This window comes from Humulus lupulus, chromosome X (genome assembly GCF_963169125.1).
Source record: "Humulus lupulus chromosome X, drHumLupu1.1, whole genome shotgun sequence".
Taxonomy (NCBI): domain Eukaryota; kingdom Viridiplantae; phylum Streptophyta; class Magnoliopsida; order Rosales; family Cannabaceae; genus Humulus; species Humulus lupulus.
The window spans coordinates 31714919-31734676 of record NC_084802.1 but is presented as its reverse complement, the minus strand read 5'-3'; the positions used below and the strand labels follow the sequence as shown (position 1 = coordinate 31734676).

The 19758-nt window shown below is 33.6% G+C and overlaps 2 protein-coding genes across 2 annotated transcripts; both read right to left on the bottom strand.

Moving 5' to 3' along the window:
- Positions 1-1514: 1514 nt before the first annotated feature.
- On the bottom strand, positions 1515-2150 carry LOC133805685 (uncharacterized). The gene has a single exon (XM_062243850.1). The coding sequence runs from the start codon at positions 2148-2150 to the stop codon at positions 1515-1517; it is 636 nt and encodes a 211-aa protein (XP_062099834.1).
- Positions 2151-17140: 14990 nt separating this feature from the next.
- On the bottom strand, positions 17141-18850 carry LOC133805684 (uncharacterized). The gene is made up of 2 exons (XM_062243849.1): positions 17994-18850; positions 17141-17201 (listed from the first exon to the last, which is right to left on the bottom strand). Exons 1-2 carry the CDS (start codon positions 18848-18850, stop codon positions 17141-17143), a joined length of 918 nt encoding a protein of 305 aa, XP_062099833.1.
- Between the last annotated feature and the right edge of the window lie 908 nt (positions 18851-19758).

The window sequence follows — 19758 nt, the reverse complement described above, 5'->3', positions numbered from 1 at the left end:
ATCCCACTGAGTCGAGGGTGTTGAGGTTACGTTGTTTCTGTGGTTTGGAGAACATGCAAAGAAAAGTCTAGTTCATGTTTGCTTCTGATTCGTATTAATTTTTTCTGAAGGTGAAAGTGCAAAAGTAAAAAAGAATGGGGAGGAAGGGAGTATATATATAGGCAAAAGGAATGTCAAAGGTTGGATAGTTTTGAACCGTTGATTTGAGTAAAAAGGTGATCCAAAAGACCACGTTTAATTCCAAAATTTGGTGGCAAAAAGGTAATAGGAAATGACGTGTGCAGATAGGAGGGTACTCAAGTACTCTTGGTGAGCAATCCCCTAGTGACGCGCGTCCATACTCAATTGTGGTAGATAGGCACGTTTTCTAAAGGTGAAGTTCAAAAGTTTCCTTCTGAGAGGATTCGAACCAAAACTTTTGAGGGGCAAAATGTTACACCCAAATTTCGAGAATGAAAGGAACAACCTCGAAATGTCGGCTTGAAACTGTTAAGCTCGAAATAGTTAAACTTGAAATAGTTAAGCTCGTGTATACGGATACTAGCAAAACACTTGTGTGAAGTATTAAATGGTTCCAAATCTATTACTAGCACTCGAGCATGAGTCGTATCGTTCGAGCCTGATTTGTAGGCTTGAAGGCACCGACCTTCTCCGAGGAACGTACTCAACGAAAATACTAGATGAGGAGGAGGTTACAACTGAAATGGTGAGCTTGAAGCCTGGACCAGTCATGAAAGCATGTCAGCAATACGATCGAGCTCAGCGATGCATTTTGCACGCAGGAATGCTGTTAGGAAACCTCTATTCCATAGGGATTCGTTATTATCATATATTAAATCCCTATTTTCATGGGACATTATGTAATCAAGGCATTTATTATATTTATTTCGAATATATGTCATTGATTATAACTTTCCTGAATCAGAGGAAGATATTCCCATGACCAGGTCTATAAATAGCCTGGTCTGATTCATTTGTATTCACGCAAAAATTGTACTGAGGAATACTCTGCCAAATTACTTTTTGAAAAAGCTTTGAGAGAGTAGTGAGAGTAATAATAGTGACTCGTGGATTATGCAGATTTTAACTGCTGAACCACATAAAAAGCCTTTGAATTCTTTTTTTTTTTTGTTTTTTTTTTTTTTCTGTATTTGTGTTTAGTGCTCTTCATATCTAAGTTGACGAAAAACGGCTTCAACAATATTTAATAATTATATTAATATAAATTCAAATTCAAATTCAAATGTTATAAAATATTATTATAATAATATTTAATACAATACTAGATATTTAATACTTATAATAATATAAGTTTAAATATTATAAAATACTATTATAACAATAATATATAATACATAATCTCAATTTTTTTTTTGGTAAATCAGAAGCTTCATTAAAACCAAACAAACATTACATCTTAACAGCACCTATATGTATGGCCTAAGTATACTCTTTTTTTCTATACAAGCTTTGAGTAAATCTTTTACAATGATTCAAACCATTCCAAATCAATGTTATTGACTTTTTTTCGGCATGACACTCTTTACTCTATTTTTTACATCACTAACAATATTATGCACAATTATCTCTATCCTTTTCACCTGAAGTAGCCAAACAACTTCATTCCGTGCTTTCCAAATGTGGTAGACCACCGCAGCCACAACATCCGCATACACCATTTTCCAAAACTTGCTCAAGTGAGCCCGAGAAATCCATCTCATAAGGCTGCTTAGTGATTCAGTTTGAGCAGCCCATTGCATCTTCGCTTTCACCTGTTGTATACATCTCTTACTAAGATGACAATCAAAGAAAAGGTGAGTTACACTTTCTTCATGAATATCACAAAACAAGCATAATGAGTTGTTCACCATCTGAAATCTCAATAATCTTTGCTTAGTTTTTAATCTGTCGAGCATGGCCAACCACAAAATGATACTAAGTTTCGGTATGTTGAGTCTACCCCATACTTCTGAGCACCATTGGGTACGGTTTGAGGCTGTACAAAGAAGTTGATAACCATTTTTGATGGTATATTCTTCCTGAATGAATCTTGGAATGTCAATAAGATGCTTGAATCTTTCTTTAACCTCCACTATTTTTTTCCAATACCAACTACTCTGCAAAGGCTCGATGAGCCCACCAATCTTCATTCTTGATATATATATTGTGTACCCATTTCACCCAAAGATTGTCCTTCTTAGTAGCTACAGCCCATATGTAATCTCAATTTTTATTAAAAAATTATCATTTATATTTAAAAAGGTTATCATATTATATATATTTTAAAAATCATAAACAATATTTTGGTTTAATTTTTATTTTTATATATTTATGTCACTTTTATATATAATATTGCTTATTTATTTCAAAATTTATATGACAATGATACAAATTTAATAAAAGTAATTAATAAATTCTATAAATAAAATAAAGTAAACGTGCATTGCACGTTGTTTGTATCTAATACAATATTAAATCAAGAAAACTAATATTATTTTTTATCACTTGGTATTTTTTTGTCACACAATTTTAAACTAATAAAGTCCTAACTACTCCTAACCCTAACAAATTCTATATTGTTCTCTAGAATTTTTTGTTATTATTATTATTAATTTAAAAATTGGCATGCAAGGTTAAAATCCAATCCAATTGGATAGATTATGATTTTCAACATCCAATCTCTAATTTGATTAAATTAGATAAATAAATCTTGACTTAAAGTGGATGGACCCTACTATAAACCATCCAACTTGTATTGCTTTGCTTTTTAATTATCTTTAGTAAAACGTATACAAAATATCATCAAACCAAACAATAAATCAATATTTAATTAGTTCATCAAGTTTATACCAACTTAGTTAAAATCCCATACAATATATAATACCAAAGACCAAAATCCTAGCCAGCAAAATAGACATTTCAAGATTAAAACACATCAACACCCAAAACGAACAAAAATCCAAGTATCCAACTTGACAATAAACTTTTGTCATCATTCACCTTTTTCCATTCTCAACCCTTTAATATTTTCAATTTCAATACATCTTACTTATTTCAAATTTTTTTATTAAAAAAATGCGACATATCTCAGGTTGGTATTTTAAAAAAATAAATAGTTTGCCTCTAATTTTTATTAGTCATTTCGGGATTGTAGGGAAAAAAAATTACTTCCTTGTTATTAATTTATTGACTAGATAATATAGCGGTAGTTTTACAAATTTCTAACATTACTAAAAGTTCAACTCTGGAGAGATTATATTAATTTAAATTTTAATATAATAAATTTATGTTATGAAACAACCTCAAAATATTTCTTCATTATTTAATAGGGAAAATATCTAATGATAAAATAGAGAAAGTAAATTATAGAAATTTTAAGATGATAACATCATTTTTCTTGGGATCTAATTTTATATATATTTATAGATTTTTCATCGGCATTACTTAATCTTTTATATTTCTAGATAATCTTTTAAATGTGTCTAATATAATCTATATTTAAAGTTCTGGTTTTTGAGTTTAAAATGTGGTCTTATGGATAATTGATTGACTGAGAATAATATAAAAACATAACAAGAATTAGCCTCTCTCTTTTTTGAAGAGGAAGATGATTTGGACGTTTTCAATATAAAAGAAAATAATAATATATTATTGTGGTCATTACATAGGACTTTTTCTATATAATTCATATAATTAAGGACGATCCATGTGACTCATTAAAATGCATAACAATTACATGGTCTTTCAATATCATAAATGAAAAAGGAAAAAATCATACACATAAAATATTTGTTTGAAAGGCCAAATCATAATTATCAATTTAAAAGCAAAATTATCGTTATGCACAAACCTATATGTAGATAAGAGATATAAGTTTACCAAGACATTTATATATATATATATATACTAAAAAATATATTTTGTAATCATTAAAATATATATTTTTAATTTTTTTAGAAATTCTATATAATTAAAGTTCCAAAATCAAAATTCAAACAACTAGTTGTAAACTTGGTTTTATTTATTTATTGGTATTAATTATATGCTTTGTGTGATTTTTTTAAAAATTATAAATTATGTATAAATAAATGTATAAAATAATTAGAAAAAATATAATATATATTAATAATAATATAATTATTAAAAAAATAGTTATTCACAAATATCTTATTTAAAATTTTAAAAATAGTAGAATAAAAAAATTAGAAAATAGATAGAGTGCTTTGGAAGGATTTTAGAGTGTCACGTCACCTCCTTACAGCTCTCATTTATATAAATACTAGAAAATATAACCGCGCTTCGCGCAGTATTTTGTAATAGTTATTTTGGTCGATTACCCTTTATTTATAAAAATTAACTTTTAAACCTTGTATTTTGTCAAAAAGATAAAAAAAAATATAGATAAATCGATTATTTGAACACTCTATTTAAACCAATTACTCGTTTTGACCTTTTATTTATAAAAAAATAACTTTTGGACCATGTATGTATTCAAAATGTCAAAAATTATTTATAAAAAATAAATTATATATAATATATGTTTTGTGTAAGAGTTCACACCATTTTGAACCTTCTATTTTAGTTGATTACCTATTTGGACATTATATTTAAAAAAATTAACTTTTGGACCTCATGTTTTTTTCAAAACGTTTAAATTTGGTATATATAGGTAGATTATTTGAACTACATGTATTCGATTACCTATTTAGACCCTTTATTTTAAAATTTTAAATTTTAGACCTCGTGTTTTGTCAAAATATTAAAAATAGGTATATATAGATAGATTATTTGAACAACATGTATTTTGTTCGATTACTTATTTGAACCCTTTTATTTTAAAATAGAAAAATAAATGATTAAAAATTTATTTTATTTTATTTTAAATAATTAACTTTCGAACCTCGTGTTTTGCCAAAACTTTTAAAAAATATGTATATATAGATAGATTTTTTGAACTACATGTATTCGATTACCTGTTTAGGCCTTTTATTTTAAAAAAAATAATTTTTGGACCTCATGTTGTCAAAACGTTAAAAATAGGTATATATAGATAGATTATTTGAACCACGTGTATTTTGGGCGATTACTTATTTGGACCCTTTTTAAAAAAAATGATGAAATAGATTATTAAAAAAATTGTTTTATTTTAAAAAATTAATTTTTGGACATTGTGTTTTGTCAAAACGTTAAAAATATGTATATAGATAGATTATTTGAACCACATGTATTCGATTACCTGTTTAGACCCTCTATTTTAAATAATTAATTTTTGGACTTCGTGTTTTGTCAAAACGTTACAAATATGTTTGTATAGATAGATTATTTGAATCACATATATTTTGGTCGATTATTTATTTGGACATTTTATTTTTAAAATGGTAAAATAAATTATTAAGAATTTTTCGAAGCAAGCGTTAGTATTGAATTTTTGGAAATAATATTTGACTAAAATATAGTGGATCACAATATATTTTCTTATATGTAATTGTGTTATAGTTTAATGTTTAATTAATTTAAATATATATATATTTATGTATGTCTATTATTATATATAGATAGATATTTACAAACTAAAATAAAATAAAATAGAAAAGTAGAATAAAAATATGTATTTTTTTTAGAAAACTTTTTTTAAAAAAATGAGAAAAAAAAAATAGATAGAGTAATTTAGATCAATTTTAGAGTGTCACATCATCTTCTTGGTACTCTCCTTTATATAAATATATAGATATATATAATTAATTTAAATAAATAATTTGTAAATATCTTATATAAATTTAAACTAATATGCAACTAAAATGAATAAAAAAAATTAAATTAAATGAGAAAATAGAAAGAGTGCTTTGAAGAGATTTTAGTGTGTCACATCATCTCCTTGAAGCTCTCCTTTATATATATATAGATATATACATATTTACAAAAAAGTAGAAAATAGATAAAGTGCTTTGGAGTGATTTTATAGTGTTACATCACCTCCTTAAAGCTCTCATTTATATAAATATATATTTTCATATTTTAATCATAAATTTTTAAAAGAAGAATAAAAAAAAGAGAAAAAAAAATGAGAAAATAGAAAAAATGCTTTGGAGCAATTTTACAGTGCCACATCATCTCTTTGGTGCTCTCCATTATATAAATATATAGATTTATATAGGAATGGTATGCTTACATCAATCGTAGTTTTATATCGCTTGAGTGTCAGCACTTAGCTGTCAGTAAGAAAGGAGCCAACACCTTTCGAAGCATTGTTGAGTGTGTGCTTTAGTTTGATTACAGCTAGCACGCTTCCCTCAAGCAAGGTATGATCTACATAATAAGACATCATAACTCCTAGAGATACAGGTACGGTTTATCGCGTTACTTGTCCAAGCTGCTGGATAGTCGAATATACCGTACTATGATTTTAATAAGGTTAGGAAATATTTGTTGTTACCAGCATTGCTCATTATTAGGTAACACATTCTTGTTTATCGATTTTAAGGTTAGGGTGACACATTGTCGTGTTCACTTTAATAATGAAAGATATGGAGTCATGCAAGGAGCGCGCTTTACTAATATTGACATCGTTTTTCGTCAACTTAATTATGTAGAGCAATAAACAATTGATTAGGAAGAAAAGAAAAGATAGATTTTTAACGTGGTTCAGCAGTAAAAATCTTCCTACGCCATGAGTCACTTTTATTATGAACTTTGTGCGAAAGCTTCAAGTGAAAGCAATTTTGCAGAGTCTTTCCTAGTACAAAATTGTGTGTGAGTACAAATGACCTGATCCAGACTATTTATAGGCTTGGTTACAAGAATATCTTCCCCCTAATTTAGGGAAGTTACAACATATATTCAAATTCAAATAAATATGTTAATAATAATATAACTTTAAATGCATTATTTAAATAAAAATCCCATAAAATTAGGGATTTGACACACGGTCTTAACTAATCCCAAAGGAATAGAGATTTCCTAACAACTTTTTCGTGTGGTAAACGCGTCATCGAGCTTGAACATTGCTTCAACGCACTTTTGAGATCACTCATGGAATCAAGCTCTCATCATTCCAGTTGTTACCCCCCCCCCCCCCTCTACTCACTAAGTCTGTCGAGCTCATCCCTCAGAAAAGGTTAATGTAATGCCCCAAATTTCCTAATAAGGTTTAGGACCTTGATTAGGAGGCCGGGATGGCCATAATTGATTTATTGTGTTATTAAATGATAATATGCATGTTTAGGTGTATTAAATATGCATGTGAACTCATTTTTGAGTAATTGGATGATTTTCATATTTTTGCCATTTCGGGCATATTTGGCATATATGTGATATGTGTGTGTGGTGCTTTATTATTATTTGGTTATGCCAGGGTTACTCAGCACAAGACGATCCTAGGAGGTAAGCTAGTGGGAAAGTCACACCGAGATTTAAGCTTGACTTGGAGTAAGTCAAGGGGTAATTAAAGCATTACCAGGTTATTGGGTAATGGGAATTAATATTTGGTGATAAATTGGGGGTTAGTAAGATCAGGGGGAAATTCTGGAAGTTTTGACTATAATGTTCCTGGGGGTGTTTTCGGGACCCCAAGCATTAGGATTTGGTTGAGGCTACTTAAGCTTGAAGTAACATTTTAAAAGAATAAAAAGAACGTTCTGTACGTTCTCTCTTCCTCTAAGTTTCCTTTTTGTCTCCCGATCGCATTTTCGAAGATAACTTGAGTTCTAGGACTCGGATTCAAGCGAGGATCGAGGCATAGCGATCCTAGGGAAGATTAGAAGCTTTTTAGCTGGAGGATTTAGTTGGAAACAACTCAATTGGGGGTAATTCAAGTTTTAATTTTTAAGTTCTTAAAGTTTTTAAGCTTGAATTGGACTTTGTGTTTTGATGAGTTTTTGTTAGATTTGAAGCTTGGGTTTTATGGGTTTTGGATCATGGGGATGTTTGGGAACTTTGATTTGATGATTTGGTAATGTTTAGGCATGATTTTGGAAGCTTTGGGATGTTGGAAATCGTGTTTGGGGATGGCTCTGGGTTGGGGGCCACGGCCCTGTTCTTGGGCGCCGCGACCCTAGCTCGAAGAAGCAGGTGGAGCAGTTTTACCTTGCTGGGCGCCGCGGCCCTTGGTGTTGGACGCTGCGTCCCTTGCTTCTGGAGTGGCTGGGGGCCGCGGCCCAAGGAGTTAGGGTCGTAGCCCTTGAGCAGGGTTGAGACCGTTTGAGTGTTTTGACCTTGGGAACTTGGTTTTAGGCCTCGGGATCATTCCTACTACCCGGATTGGTGGGGTTTGATGTCTTGGAGGCTAGGTTTTGGTTCCGGGATTGGTTTTAGAACTTGAACTCATTGGATCACCATTTGTGGTTGTGACTAGGTTATCACTAGAGGCTTGGAATCAGGATCGTGCTTGTGGCTCGTTTATTGGTAACCCGTGCTTGGACCAAAGGTAAGAAAACTGCACCCCATATGTGACATGCATGGTTATTCTTGATGCATGTTGGATGTTTAAATGTAAACATAGATAGCATATTGAATGCTTAGCAATCTTGCTCATTTGCATATGGTTATTATTGAGGCGTACTGGATGATTAAGTGTGATGCATGTGATGCATGAGAAACATGTGATTAGGGCATGCCATGAATATTGACTGTGAGATTGATCAGAGCTTGAGTCTCTGTGTTTGTGCATGATCATAATTGTGCTAGCAACTGTTAAGTAAGCATGTTGAATGCCCTACGTTTGAATATTCGACATATGACATATGTTTGGTAGCATTGCTTACTTGTGCATGGTACTGACTCATTAGTCAGAATTGGCAAAGGTGTCAGTATCAACTATGAAGCTGTGACTCATTAGTCAGGTTCGGCAGTGGTACTGGGCACTGGTCACACAGTGCTGGCTCATAAGTCAGGACGGCCTTAGCGTGTTCAATGCAAGCCAATAAAGATTAGATCTAATCGACATCTGCATTAAATGACTCAGAAGAGCGTTAATGCCGGACCGACCTCAAGTTTGATGAATACTATAAGTGCTTGTGTGACTTACCCATCAGTCGTCACTCATCTGTTAAGTTAGAGACTTACCCACCAGTCTCTCATCTGTTTAAGGCTAGTGGCTTACCCATCAGCCACTCTTCTGTTTAAGTTAGTGACTTGCTTGTCAGTCACTCAGTATGGTTTTCTAGAACCTCAAAGTGATATTCACTCATCTATTCAGAGCTATAAGCTCTGTATGATCATTTTGATCATCATATGCATGGCTTTGGGTGCTGAGTCTCGTAGTGACTTTCTTGTTGGTCACTCAGTATGGTTTACCAGAACCTCAAGTGTTGAAACACTTATCTGATTAGGATTGACTTTATAGTCATCCAATCAGAAGGGCAGGATTTCTTATCCTAGATACCCCAACATTGTTTGAATTCATTTGCATGCTTGAATAAAGTTATGTTTGCTAGGCATGCCAGATATGATTTGATATCATGATATGACTGTTCATGAGCATGTTGAGTTTTCTTGCTGGGCTTCGGCTCACGGGTGCTATGTGGTGCAGGTAAAGGCAAAAGAAAGCTGGACCATCCTTGAGTTGGAGAGCTTAGGTGACGATGTGTACATATACAGCTGCTCGACCGCCACGGCTGAGGTTTGAAGGAGAGGAACTAGGGCTAAACCCTGTTTTGCCACTTAGATCGACTGGTTGTAAATATTTTGTTGTAATAAACCTTTAAATTATATTTTTGGGATCCCAATGTATACAGTAAACGTTGTAGTGAAACGTTATATCTTAATCGAAAATTTTAATCCCTAAACCGCTAATCATACTTAGTTACACGTTTATGGCCAAATGACTCGATTAGCGAGTTTAGCACTGTTTACAATGTGCATCGTAACGGTCCCTGGAGTTGGGGTGTTATAGTTAATACCTTCAAGCCTACAACTCATGCTCAAACACTGATGGAAAATGTGGAATCACATGACAATTTGTATGAGTATACTGCTAATACTTGTTAATCTCGAGCTTACATTTTACAAGCTTATATTTTACAAGCTTACATTTCAAGGCTATTTATTTTATCTTCGAAATTTGGGTGTAACATTTTGTCCCCTCAAAATTGTTGGTTCAAATCCCATGAGAAGGAAACTTTTGAAATCCACTTTTGAGAAACGTGCCTACCTACTATACTCAAATGTGGATACTGTTAACCCAAGATATGTTTCCAAGAGGAGGGGTGAATTGGAAATTTAAACTAATTTCGGAAATTTAAAACTTAATATGCCAAATTATGCAATAAATCAAATTTATTAAGTAAAAGCAAATAATATGGCAATCAAATAGATGGGCAAATAATCAAACTTGTAATGTAAAGAGTTTAAGGTTAAGAAATTGCAAACTCTCGAATTTTACAAGGTTCGGTAGAACTAAGCCACCTACGTCCTTGGTCTTCAAAGCTATGGACCTAGCTTTGAGTTCCACTATCGAGCCAAGTTAACGGGCTTGACTTACCCTTACAACCGAGAATTTTTCACCAAGGTATTTCCAAACCTCTTACAATAGTTTTCCACCACCAAGGACTATCAACCTCTTTTTCGGATTGTTGAAGTGCCAATCTCACTCTAACCGGGTTGTTTACAAAACTGGTGCCAACCTCACCTCAATCACAATATGGGAATGTGTTTGATATTACAAGCAAAAATCACTCTAGAAGTATGATGATACAATGAGAAACCTAGAGTGATTAGCAAGCACACTTAGAAGAAATAAATACAAATTTTGGCTCAAGTGTGTGAATATGTGTTTGGATGATATAAAATTTGAGAGCCCTTTGAAATCAATGGATTAGGTTTGATAAATGTAATAAATGCTCAGCCAACCACCAATTTTGAGTGAGAAACGAGTTTATATAGAGTTTGGGAAAAAACTAGCCGTTTATAGCCGTTGGGGGTTAATTTTTGATGCTGCCTGCCGCGAACCGGAAGTCCGGATGGGGAACCGGAATTCCGGTCTGGGAGCAATCAGAATTCCGGTTGCCAACCGGAATTCCGGATGGCAGACAGAGAGCAAAAGTTCAAATATGCCTATTTTCCCGTTTTTCAATTCTTTATAACTTTTAGCTCGTTTATCCGATTTCAAAAATTCCAATTGCGTTACGATCGTATCGGGATGTATTTTCTTAAAAGTGAATTTAGGATGTCTAGTTCTCATTTTGAAAAATCACCATTTTTAGTACGTGAATGAGCCAAATTTTATACTTATGACTTAAAGTAAGCTTGCAATCACTTTACAAGACTAAGAAATGAAATTAAACCTTTATCTTGAGTTTCTTGAGTCTTGAAGTCCATTTCGGGTCATTTCCGGAAAATTTGGTAAAATGACCATTTTGCCCTTGGTCATAAGTTTGACTTTGAAATGCTAATTCACTTTGGTTTTTTCTACAAAATCAACAAATCATTAGTAACAAATAATAATCAAATATTTGTTAATCATCAAAACAAGGAGACTTAAGAGTTTGGGTCAACAATATCCCCCTTTTTGATGATATCAAATATTTGATTATTTTAAAAGGGAAAGGAAATATTTTTAAATATTAATGTTAGATTAGCTGCCCCTTAATGTGTGCAAGGGTTTAAAAAAAATTTGAAACTTTACCTTGCATGATTTTGTAAACTCCCCCTCAATTTATTACTCATAGTGAAATAAAACGTTAGTCCAAAAATTGAGGTTTTTGCCAAAGTTAAAATAATCTCAAGTAATTTCTCCCCCTTTTGATTCATCAAAAAGGGTGGCAAAGGAATTCACAAAATAAAGCATAAGCAAACATAGATTAAACTGTTTAAACATTCATACATAAGGCATAAAGCCATGCAAACACATAAGTATACAAGAGAAAATAAACATAAAAGGATGCAAAAAGAGAAAACATGCAAATGCCTAAGATGGTGGAGCCCCAAAACGCCGGTGGTAAGACGAGCAAAAGCCTCCTCGATGTTGAATGAAGAAGCTTGAGGCATTGGAATGCTTGGAGGTTGAGCTTCTTCTTCTTCATTTGCTTGCTCCTCTTCTTCACTTTCACTTGCGGGTAACCCAAAGCTCTCCTCTTCCTCTTCTTCTTCTCCTACTTCAAGGTCCTCTTGCATTCTTTGGCCTCTTTTGGGAGTGAAAACCCACTTATTGTTGATAAAAGTATACCCCAAACTTGTGAAAGTTTTGGTACCTAGCTTATCTCCTTCGGTAGGATCAACCTTCTTTTCATCTGAGGTGGGAATTCCTAAGCGAGGTAGGATGTAGCTAAGGAGAAAGCCATATGGGAGTGACTTGACCATGTTTGGTTTATACACATCAATGATAAAGCGAAGAATGAGATGGCCTAGGTTGATGCGTGCCTTTTTGGTTAGGATAAGGTATAAAAGGAGTATATCTATGTTGTTCACCTCATCTTTATGGCCACTTCTAGGAGCAAGGTTATTGATGATAAATAGTTGGAGAATTTTAGCTTCCAAAGTGAGATTGTGAAACTTTGGTTTTATGAAAATAGGGCCTTCTCCACAAAGAACTCTAGAACACTCATTCATGGAAAGAATTTCATCATTCTTAAGAGTTGTTTTTGGCTCTAGCAAAAGTCCTTCATTTGGTGCTCCTAGCAAGTTGTTTAGAGTTTCTACATCAAGTTCAAAGGAGACATCTCCAAGGGTGCCTTTAACTCCTAGTGGTGCATGGCTAGGTTTGATGCAAGCATAGAAAGCTCTAACTAACCTAGGGTATATGGGGGTCTTAATATTGATAAAGGGTTTCCAACCTAACATTTCAAAATGGTAGCTGAATTTTACACATGCTAGACTTGGAAGGGCACAAAATTTACCTTTGATGATAGGCCTAGAGGAGAAGTTATCATGGAAACGATTAAAGTCCTCTTGATTGTAGAAGATGGTAGGCTCATTCCTTCCTTTTGCCCTCTTCTCCCTTATTTGTTCAGCATTGACAATTCTCTTGCTCTTCCTTGGGTTGGATGATGAAGCCATTGAAGTGGAAGCAAAAAGAGAATGAGATTTTTGTAGAAAAAGGGAGGATGAAGTTTGGGTTTGAGGGAGTGATTTTTGAGAGGGAAGAGAGTGGTGGCTTGTATTTTAGGTTGTAGAGTCAGAATGGGAGAATGGAACTCGTGGGTAGGATTTTTATGGGGAAAAAATTGCATTTGAAAAGACCAAAAAGCCCTTGAGTGGCTGCTGTCTGCGCCAACCGGAATTCCGGTTGGTCTGTGCACAGGCAACCGGAATTCCGGTTGGCATCAGCCCAGCCCCTTTTTCAAAAACGTGCCAAACTTCTTCGTTTTTAACCCAATTGACCCCAAACCTTTTCTAACACCTAAAATATGACAAAATGAATATGCTCAAACAAGAAAATCTGAAAAATGTTGAAAAACGACGATTTACGGTAAGCTTTTCGAAAAAGTTCAAGAAAGCTAAAGGCTTACCAAAAATGAAATATATTCAACCAAATTGAAAAATTCTTTTTCCAGCAGTTCAAGAGCATTAAATATGAGGTGTGTGAAGTGACGGGATCGAAAAATATTGAAAATTGAGAATTTACGGTAGATTTTTCGAAAAATGCCTTAAAAGGCCTTGAAAAGTAGAAATCTACCAAAAATGAGTTTTATGCAACCAAATCAAAAAATTCTTTTTGAAATAGTTCAAATATGTTAAATGTGAGGTGCTCAAACTGACGGATTTGAAAAATGTTGAAAATTGAGTAAGTTTGGGGAAAAACACTCATTTAGGCAAAAACTAACAAATTTTCAATACTTAGCACACCTAAAAATTGTTCAAAGAGTAATTCAAGCATAGCAACCCTATAGGCATACTAGATAAACTTATTTAGAAATGTTCAAACACATAAACACATATACTAAACACATATGCAAAAATTCACATATTCACTCAATAAAAAATGAGTTCAAAGTTCACCAAAAATTCATACCATGACCTATAATTTGTTATTCTCAAAGACATATATCTAATAGGTCAAGTATTGAAAGACTTTGCTTATTTATGCATTAGAATCATATTATAGTGAAATTATATATGCATAAGTAAGTAAGTAAGGAGAGATATGATATTCAAGTAGCTAGTAAACCTTAAATTTCATTTATGTTGGTCATTCCTAGCTCTCTTCTAATAAAACTAAATCTCTCATCACTAAGAGGCTTGGTGAAAATATCCGCTAGTTGGAAATTAGTGCTCACAAAATCTAGCATAATGTCGCCTCTTTGGATATGGTCTCTAAGGAAGTGGTGCCTTATATCAATATGCTTGGCTCTAGAATGCAAGATTGGATTCTTAGAGAGGTTAATGGCACTAGTATTGTCACACTTTATGGGTGTACATTCAAAATCAACATCAAAATCCTTAAGAGTTTGTTTCATCCAAAGTATTTGAGCACAACAACTACCAGCGGCAATGTATTCGGCTTCGGTTGTGGATAGGGCTACCGAGTTTTGTTTCTTGCTAAACCATGACACTAAAGAGTTTCCTAGCAAGTGACATGTTCCACTAGTACTTTTCCTATCCGTCTTACAACCGGCAAAGTCGGCATCCGAGTAACTAATGATTTCAAAGTTTGAGTTCTTGGGATACCAAAGCCCTAGATTCATTGTGCCTATCAAGTATCTAAAGATTCTCTTAACGGCACTTAAGTGGGATTCCTTGGGACATGATTGATACCTAGCACATAGACCAACACTAAACAAAATATCGGGTCTACTAGCGGTTAAATATAATAATGAACCAATCATACCTCGATACTTGGTGATGTCAACATCCTTACCACTTTCATCCTTGTCCATCTTTATGGAGGTGCTCATAGGAGTTTTCATGGACTTTGCATTGGCCAAGTCAAACTTTTGAAGTAGATCCTTGATATACTTGGATTGACTTATGAATATTCCATCCTTTTGTTGCTTTATTTGAAGTCCAAGGAAAAAGTTGAGCTCTCCCATCATGCTCATCTCGAATTCACTATGCATACACTTTGAAAATTCTTCACAAAGAGAATCATTAGTAGCACCAAAAATAATATCATCAACATAGATTTGTACTATAATAATGTCTTTTGATTTTCTTTTAATAAAAAGTGTATTATCCGCTTTTCCCATTGAAAAACCATTTGAGATAAGAAAAGTGCTTAAACGATCATACCAAGCTCTAGGAGCTTGCTTTAAACCATATAAAGCTTTCTTTAATTTATAAACATGGTTAGGGTATTTGTGATCTTGAAAACCGGGGGGTTGAGAGACATAAACCTCTTCCATAATGTATCCATTTAAGAAAGCGCTTTTAACATCCATTTGATACAAGACAAAATTCTTGTGGCATGCAAAAGCTAATAACATTCTTATGGACTCAAGTCTTGCTACTGGGGCAAAGGTCTTCTCATAATCAATTCCTTCTTCTTGATTGTAACCTTGGGCCACTAATCTAGCCTTGTTACGCACAATGACCCCATGCTCATCTACCTTATTTCTATAGACCCATTTTGTTCCAATCACCGATTGGTGTAACGGTCTTGGAACTAACTCCCAAACATCATTGCTAATAAATTGATTTATTTCTTCTTGCATAGCTAGAAGCCAAGATTCATCGAACTCGGCCTCTTTAAAATTCTTTGGTTCAATTTGAGAAATAAACGCAATGAAATTACACAAGTTTCTAAGGGAGCTTCTAGTTGTGACTCCTTGTGAAGGATCACCTAGAATTTGGTCTATAGGATGAGCACTTTTGAATTTCCACTCATGTGGAAGGTTAGAATCCATACCTTTGCTTTCATTTACCTTTTCCACGGGTGGTTCCTCTTTGGGAGTTTGTGATGGAGCGTTAGATGATTCTCCAATGTCAAGATTTTAAACCTCTTCTCCCAAACCTACAACATCATCATCTACACTTTTGCTTGTAGGAGGGTTAGACTCATCAAATGCAACATGAATAGATTCTTCAACAACATTAGTTCTTTTGTTATAAATTCTATAAGCTTTACTATGTGTTGAATAACCTATAAAAATTCCAACATCGGATTTTGCATCAAATTTTCCAAGGTTGTCCTTGGTGTTCAAAATATAGCATTTACATCCAAAAACTCTAAAATATCCAATGTTGGGTTTTCTCCCTTTCCAAAGCTCATAAGGGGTTTTATTCATGTTAGGTCTAATGAAAACACGGTTCAAAATATAACAAGAAGTATTGACGGCCTCGGCCCAAAAATATTTAGGTAATGAGATTTCATTGAGCATTGACCTAGCCATTTCTTGAATTGTTCTATTCTTCCTTTCGACAACTCCATTTTGTTGTGGAGTTATTGGAGCCGAAAAGTTGTGGTTAAAACCATGTTCATCACAAAACAATTCTAAGGCATCATTGTCAAACTCTCCACCATGATCACTCCTAATGGAGGTGATTGAATACCCTTTTTCATTTTGCACACTCTTACAAAATTTAACTAAATTTTCCAAAACATCATTTTTGAGTTTCAATAATATAACCCATGTAAATCTAGAAAAATCATCAACAATCACAAATGCATAGTATTTACCACCTAGACTAGCAATTCTTGATGGACCGAATAAATCAATATGAAGCAATTGCAAAGGTCTAGAGGTTGAAATCTCTTTCTTGGAATGAAAAGATGTTTTAATTTGTTTTCCAAATTGGCATGCATCACAAAGTTTATCTTTAACAAAAGGAATAGATGGCAAGCCAACAACAAGATCTTTTCTAACCAACTTTGAAATAGAATCCATACTAGCATGTCCTAATCTTCTATGCCACAACCAAGAATTATCATTCATAACGGTTAAACATTTATTTTTGCTATCAAAGGAATCAACATCAATAACATAAACATTATCCTTCATTTCTCCAACAAAAATAACTTTATTAGTTGAAGCATTTTCAATGGAGCATTTTGAGGATTCAAAAACAACACGAAAATCTTTATCACATAGTTGACTAATACTAAGTAAATTATGTTTAAGGTTATCAACAAGAAGCATATTTTTAATACATGGAGAGTAAACGTTACCGATATCACCAATGCCCAAGATTTTTCCTTTTGAATTGTCTCCAAAAGTGACAAAGCCACTTTCCTTGCTCTTAAAACTTGAAAATCTTGATGGGTCACCGATCATATGCTTTGAACAACCACTATCCAAGAACCACAAGCTTTTGCTCTTCCTTGTTGATTCCTACAAAAGAAAATTATTTGTTGGCCTTTGGTACCCACATAACTTTGGGTCCTTTCTTGTTAGTTTTGGAACCCTTTGGTACCCATTTGGTCTTGCCTAGATATGCATATCTCTTTACATGACAATATGAAATAGTATGACCATCTTGGTTACAATATGTGCATGTAAAGTATGGTAGGCTAGTTGGTTTTACAAAGAAGTTTCTCAAAATTTTTTGTTTCCCACTAGGATCATATCCAATACCTTTTTTTTCCAAAACCACAAGATTGACTCCCTAGCATAACTTCATAGCCTTCTTTACCTTTTGTAAAAATATATATGTCATTCTTAAGGCATTTTACATTAGCATGCAACTCAACAATTTCTTTCTTATATGAGGAACAAGTAGCACATTGAGATTTAGCCAAAAGTTTCTTTTCATTTAATTTCAAAATCTCAATTTCCTTTAATAGCATGTTGGTCTTTTCTCTAAGGGTTTGGTTTTTAGCAAACAATTTTCCAAAATCATCAAATAGTTCCTTAAATGAATTTGACAACTCATCATATGACATTTCTAAGTTATCATCATCATTTTCACTATCACAATCACTTTGGTTAGAAATGCTTACCCCATCATCAAGTGCCATCATGCACATGTTTGCTACTTCATTCTTCTCCTCATTGTCGGAGTCCTCCTCATAACTATTGAGCCAATCCGCCAACATTGCCCTTCCTTTGTATTTATTCTTCTTCCTCATTGGGCAATCCATTTTCATGTGACCGGGCTTCTTGCATTCAAAGCAAATTGGTGGATCATCTTTGCTCTTTCTTTCTTTTTCTTTTGAGTCACTTCCTCTTTGTGGCTTCTTCCCAAAGTTCTTCTTGAATTTCATGAACTTTTTGTATTTCTTTGAGAAGAGTGCCAAGTCCTCCATGTCACTACATAGGCTATCTTCATCATCTTCACTAATGGCACGGGAGGAGGAAGACTTGAATGCAATAGTCTTCTTTTTCTTCTCAACTTCCTCTTCATCTTGTGCACTCATGAAAATTTCATGGTTCATGAGTGAACCAATTAGTTCTTCCAAGGGAAGTGTTGAGAGATCCTTGGCTTCTTGAATGGCAATCACTTTTCCTTGATAGGCTTTGGTGAGACTTCTCAAAATCTTGGTCACCATCTCCTTTTGTGAAAGTACCTTGCCAAGAGAATTCAAACCATTAGTGATAGTAGTGAAACGAGTATACATGTTAGCAATAGTTTCATCCGCTTTCATCTTAAAGTTCTCATATTGAGTGGAATAAATTTGAATTTTAGTTTCCTTCATAGCATTTGTTCCTTGATGAGTGACTTCAAGCATTTTCCACATATCATAAGCGGTAGAAGCTTGTTCAATATTTTTGAACACATCTCTATCCAAACCACATATAAGTGCATATTTAGCTCTAGCATTCTTAGAAAGCATTTTCTTGTCTTCCTCATCATATGCCTCATATGTATTAATAACTTCTACACCATTAATGACATGTTTAGGAATGTAAGGACCATTAGACACTATATGCCACAAATCATAATCAATAGATTGAAGATAAGTTTCCATCCTAATTCTCCAATAAGGAAACTCTACTCCATTGAAAAATGGTGCTCTATTTGTGCTTAAATCTTCTAACATGTTATTTTGTGAATTACTTGGAAACGCCATGCTCTAGATTGTGAAATCTAATCAAATAAATGAGCCCTTGCTCTGATACCAATTGTTAACCCAAGATATGTTTCCAAGAGGGGGGGTGAATTGGAAATTTAAACTAATTTCGGAAATTTAAAACTTAATATGCCAAATTATGCAATAAATCAAATTTATCAAGTAAAAGAAAATAATATGGCAATCAAATAGATGAGCAAATAATCAAACTTGTAATGTAAATAGTTTAAGGTTAAGAAATTGCAAACTCTTGAATTTTACAAGGTTCGGTAGAACTAAGCCACCTACGTCCTTGGTCTTCAAAGCTATGGACCTAGCTTTGAGTTCCACTATCGAGCCAAGTTAACGGGCTTGACTAACCCTTACAACCAGGAATTTTTCACCAAGGTATTTCCAAACCTCTTACAATAGTTTTCCACCACCAAGGACTATCAACCTCTTTTTCGGATTGTTGAAGTGCCAATCTCACTCTAACCGGGTTGTTTACAAAACCGGTGCCAACCTCACCTCAATCACAATATGGGAATCTGTTTGATATTACAAGCAAAAATCACTCTAGAAGTATGGTGATACAATGAGAAACCTAGAGTGATTAGCAAGCACACTTAGAAGAAATAAATACAAATTTTGGCTCAAGTGTGTGAATATGTGTTTGGATAATATAAACTTTGAGAGCCCTTTGAAATCAATGGATTAGGTTTGATAAATGTAATAAATGCTCAGCCAACCACCAATTTTGAGTGAGAAACGAGTTTATATAGAGTTTGGGAAAAAACTAGCCGTTTATAGCCATTGGGGGTTAATTTTTGATGCTGCCTGCCGTGAACCGGAAGTCCGGATGGGGAACCGGAATTCCGGTCTAGGAGCAACCAGAATTC